This window comes from Saccostrea cucullata, unplaced genomic scaffold (genome assembly GCF_032062105.1).
Source record: "Saccostrea cucullata isolate Sc308-1 unplaced genomic scaffold, CSIRO_AGI_Scuc_v1 ctg16776, whole genome shotgun sequence".
Lineage (NCBI taxonomy): Eukaryota > Metazoa > Mollusca > Bivalvia > Ostreida > Ostreidae > Saccostrea > Saccostrea cuccullata.
In genome coordinates this window covers 1-5,000 of record NW_026934006.1, presented here as the reverse complement: position 1 = coordinate 5,000, position 5,000 = coordinate 1, and the positions used below count along the sequence as shown (strand labels likewise).

At 36.1% G+C, this 5,000-nt stretch overlaps 1 protein-coding gene across 1 annotated transcript; it reads right to left on the bottom strand.

The window, feature by feature from the left end:
• Positions 1-3,691: 3,691 nt before the first annotated feature.
• Positions 3,692-4,969, bottom strand: LOC134239780 (membrane-bound transcription factor site-1 protease-like; the record flags this gene model as incomplete). Its single annotated transcript, XM_062721926.1, has 5 exons — positions 4,740-4,969; positions 4,360-4,440; positions 4,201-4,244; positions 3,973-4,050; positions 3,692-3,835 (listed from the first exon to the last, which is right to left on the bottom strand). Coding segments are annotated over exons 1-5 (577 nt in total), but the record flags the coding sequence as incomplete, so codon positions are not given.
• Between the last annotated feature and the right edge of the window lie 31 nt (positions 4,970-5,000).

Here is a 5,000-nt window from a genome sequence, read left to right as displayed (position 1 = left end):
CTTAGAATCATCAAACTTTGTCAGTTGATGCATATTGGGGTTTCGGAGAATGTAGACAAAAAAGAAAGTCACAGTGACCTAATTTTAAATATATCAAATACTTATTGGCTTAGAATCCTCAATCTTTGTCTATTAATGCATCTCAAGTCATCAGAAAACAGGTCACTGTGACCTACTTATGATTTTTTTCTATAGCTTTATTAAAATATTTTCAGACCTAATTTGCCAAGAATTATCAAACTTTGTCAGATAATCAAGTTTGGTCTTACAATAATTAGAGTTAGAGGCTTCAAATAGAAGTGATAGATTGAACAATTTATCAGAAGAGCGATTCAAGGCCCTTTGGCCTCTTTTAAAACTACCAAAGAATCAAGTCTTTAAAAAGTAGGTAAAACTCTAGAATCTATGGTCATAACAAAATACTGGTGAATTTCTAATTCGTTACATTCGTGTTGGATGCAAATTGAAAAGGGGGGGGGAGGGAAGAAAAATTTAAATCGAAACTGAAAAAAATAATAAAGGGGGTGTGTGTCTATTGTCCACACATGAATCCTATTTCGTGGGAGGGGGATAGAACTTTTTTCACTGCCATTTTTATTCTTTCAAACACTACCACTTACCCTCTTCGACTACACTGCAACCTGCTGAAAGTGTGTGTGTGTGTGGGGGGGGGGGCTACTCCCCAATGTTTATTACCTATATGATGTCTATCTTTGTAAGCCCCCCCCCGTACCAACACCTACATGGATGTTTATATGTAAAAAAGATTATAAATACCAAAGCTCTAAATATTTGTCAATGCGATAGTTAAAGTCTGGAGAAATAAATACATGTACGTATATAGAGAGAGAAATCGAAAGTAGGCCAACTCAAAAAATTGGGGTAAATTTTGGATTACTCTTGAACAAATTGTGGTAACGTGAGGCATGCATTGATCAAAGGGGATCCGGATCCCTGGATTATTCAACTTTATTTAAACTGACGTAATGAAATTACTAAAGCTATGCCTCGGACCTCTTCCCGTTGCGATATGATCCACCACCCCCTAGGGAAATTTTTCTGGATCCACCTAGCAAAAAAAAATGCAATTGGGCACGGGCTGTCGACCTGAATATAAGCAATAATGCTTAAATTATAACAATCCCTGTCATTTGAGTGTTTTAATGCAAGGAGAACATACTTTTGTGATATTGGAATGAGATGGACGTGCTGGCGCGCCGAATACAATTAGCCATGTCAGTTACAGCTAATGAAAGTTTGCAAATTTCCTATCCCTAATATAAAAAAAAAATGATTCTACATCTTCCTGGCTATTTATAAATATGTGTTACTAAAGGTAGAAATGGAAAAATACCCTTAAACATTATTCTTATGCATTTTAGCTTAATTTTTTTCATATTCGTCAGTCACCTTCTGTCAATAACAAATAAAAGTCACTTGTCTGTACTTTGTCCATCTTAAATGTAAGAAAAAAGTGCGAAAGTCTACATTTTCTCGAGAATTTGCAGCATGTCTATTTTTGAACATGTGTTACTATAAATAGAAATGGAAACCTCTGCTTCTCACTTTATTTCATATAATGCTTTCTTTTACTTGTCGGTTACCATATGCCAATAGCAGTTAAAAAAACAGATAGTCTGGTATTGTTCATCCAAAATGTGAGAAAAAAGAATTAAAATCTACATTTTTCCAAATTTTTCAGTACTTCTATTTTTAAACATGATTGATTGATTGATTGTATACTGTTTAACGTCCCTCTCCAGAATAGTTCACTGATATGGAGACGTCACCATTGCCGGTGAAGGGCTGCAAATTTAGGCCTATGCTCGACACTTACGGCCTTTGAGCAGGGAGGGATCTTTATCGTGCCACACCTGCTGTGACACGGGGCCTCGGTTTATACGGTCTCATCCGAAGGACCGCCCCATTTAGTCGCCTTTTACGACAAGCAAGGGGGTACTGAGAATCTATTCTAACCCGGATCCCCACGGGACATTTAAACATGTGTTACTATAAATAGAAATGGACACCTTTGCTTATCATTCTGTATTTCATATAATGCTTTCTTTTACTTGTTGGTCATCATATGCCAATAGCAGTTAAAAACATGTAGTCTGCAATTTTTCATCCAAAATATGAGAAAAAAGTACTAAAAACTACATTTTCCCGATATTTCGCAGTACCTCTATTTTTAAACATGTGTTACTATAAATAGAAATGGAAACCTTTGCTTATCATGCTGCATTCCATTGAATGTTCTTCTGTTCTTGTCAGTCACATTATGTCAGTTGCAGTTAATGACAGTAAGTCGGTAAATTGTTCATCTCTAATTTGAGAATTAATGGAAAATCAACATTAAACAGTTAATTTCATAGGGGCTATTTTTAGACATTTGTACTATTTATAGATATGAGAGCCTGTCCTCAATAATTTGCTAGTTATTAAACTATTCCTTGTTCTTAATGATGAAATATTGGAGAGATCCATATGTTTATTATTTAAGACTCAGTGAAGCTTCAAAATGATGGAAAATTGACATTTTTCAGCATTTTATGAAACATGTCTATATTTAGGCATTTGAAGCTATAAATAGAAAATGGAAATCCTCGAAAATAATATGCATGGTAGTTATTGGTGTCCAGTCTCTGGCATAAGCATATTGACTTTTACAGTATATTTCATAATTACCTTGCAATGACATCATAAACTCTGCCAAAATTTCATTTTTTGGATTTTTCTGAAATATGTCTATTTTTAGATACATGTTACTAAAAATAGCATTGAGATCCCACTCCGATTTTTTCATGAGGGGACACTACTAATACTGACGTTTCACGACATTCATAAGATTTGAAAAATTTCCGTAGACAATTTTTTTTATTTAACCTTAAATTTCTTAAAAAATGCCAAATTTTCCATTTTTCACATTTTCAGATCCTATGCCATTTTGCAGGACCATTTTCCAAGAGTGGGGTTAATTCTGGAATAACTGATTATATGCCCTGTATTCCTTAAAAGTTGATGTTATCTTATGATACAAAGATTTATATTTGATTTTACTACATAAAGATAAAAATGCATTTATATTTCCTCAATTTTCATGTTTTTGTTTGGTCAAAAATGGCCGAAAATGGCCAAATTCAATGGATCCATCTCCATGGCAACCGGGTGCACGTGGGAAACTTCTGACACCTATTTGCTGGTTTTGTACCAAGGTGCACCTCTGGTGCAAATTTCATCAAAATCGGAGATATGTCGTTTCCAAGCCCTATAGTAAATTTTTTGGTGCTTACAGAGAATGCATGTTAATATCTACACTACCCATGGATGCTTCCACATAAGTGTCAGCTTTCTTGGCCCAGTGGTTCTTGAGAAAAAGATTTTTAAAGATTTGTTCTATATATTTCTATGTAAAATTTGGGTTCCCTATTGTGGCCCCGCCTTCCACTGGAGGTCATGATTTTAACAATTTAATATCTACACTACCAAAGGATGCTTCCACATAAGTTTCAGCTTTCCTGGCCCATTAGTTCTTGAGAAGAAGTCGAAAATGTGAAAAGTTTACAGACGGACGGACAGATGGACAGCTAGGCGGACGACGGACAAAGTGTGATCAGAAAAGCTCACTTGAGCCTTTGGCTCAGGTGAGCTAAAAAAACTATAAGAAGAAATACAAATACACATTTATTACCTTTCTGCATGTGGCTGTTATCCAGACAGTTGGAATCTCCATACAGAGCCACTCTCCCACCGCTGGGCTGTGCCACTGTCTGATAAAGACCCAGAATAGGGACATTCTCCTTCATGACTGAGGACCCCTTCAACACCTCATGACCTGCAGCAGACAGTTGTATATGTAATATGGCATTCTTCTAACATTCAAAATGTATAAACTAGATTTTCATGAAATTTGCAGTTGCTTTGAGAGAGTCAAGTTTTAATTCCATTTCAAGAAAAGGCTTTATCACAAACCTTGATCTTTGAGTGTTTGGGTAACTATGATGCCATCATCTGGAAATTTAGCGAGACTGGCTCCAGATGCATAATACACTGAAAAACAAGGCAGAAGTTCTGATTAAAGTTCTCATTACAAGACAATATACAGTCATGTGATGGACATCTAAGCAAATGACATCATAAATAAAATGTTAAGTGTAAGCATATGAATCAGTTACTGGGAAAAAATTACTCTAGACTCACTCTCATGGTCACCCAGGGTAAAATCTCCCTCATACACTCTGTCACTGAAACAAAGGGCATGCACATTAATCAAACACATTTTACTAGACAAAGAATTCAGGCTAAAATTGTTTTCAGTATTTGTTTCTTGTAGGCATTATTGGAAAATCTGGTGCCCACCTGAATGCCATGCCCAGTGGTGCTAACAGATCATTTGTGGCCGGGATGTTGACTCCCCCCGTGTCTGGCATCCACCACTGTCTGCAGTGAAAAATTGACAATTCATGGTAGACAATATTAATGAAAATGCATTTGCACACAAGTACAAGGTATCTTTACAGAAAATTCCCTTGACGGATGTAAGTAATGTCACATATGGTGAACAGGTTTTCGGAATAGGAAAGATATTTCTTTCTGTATGAGTTATAAAAGCCAAACATAGCGGTATTTTAAAATTCAAAACAAAAAAAAAAAACACAAAAAACAAAATGAAAAGACATGCTGCATTATACAATGACTCTATATATGTTCCACTATTATCATTATTTATTCCAACTCACCTTGTATTTTCATCATAGAACTTGACTTTCTTCATGACAGTCACATTGTACCAGTCAGCGAAGATGACAACTGACAACCCATTATCTATGTCTCTCTTTAGCTTGGTCACCTCCTCTGGGAAGTACTCCTCCTCAGCATCCACAATCAGGAGGGTCCCATACTGACTGGCATCAAAGCAGGTCAAAGGGGCACCTGAGGTCAAGAGGTCAAAGTGCATTTTCCTGTGCATGTCTATAACTCCCTTCTCTAAAGTTCTTAAG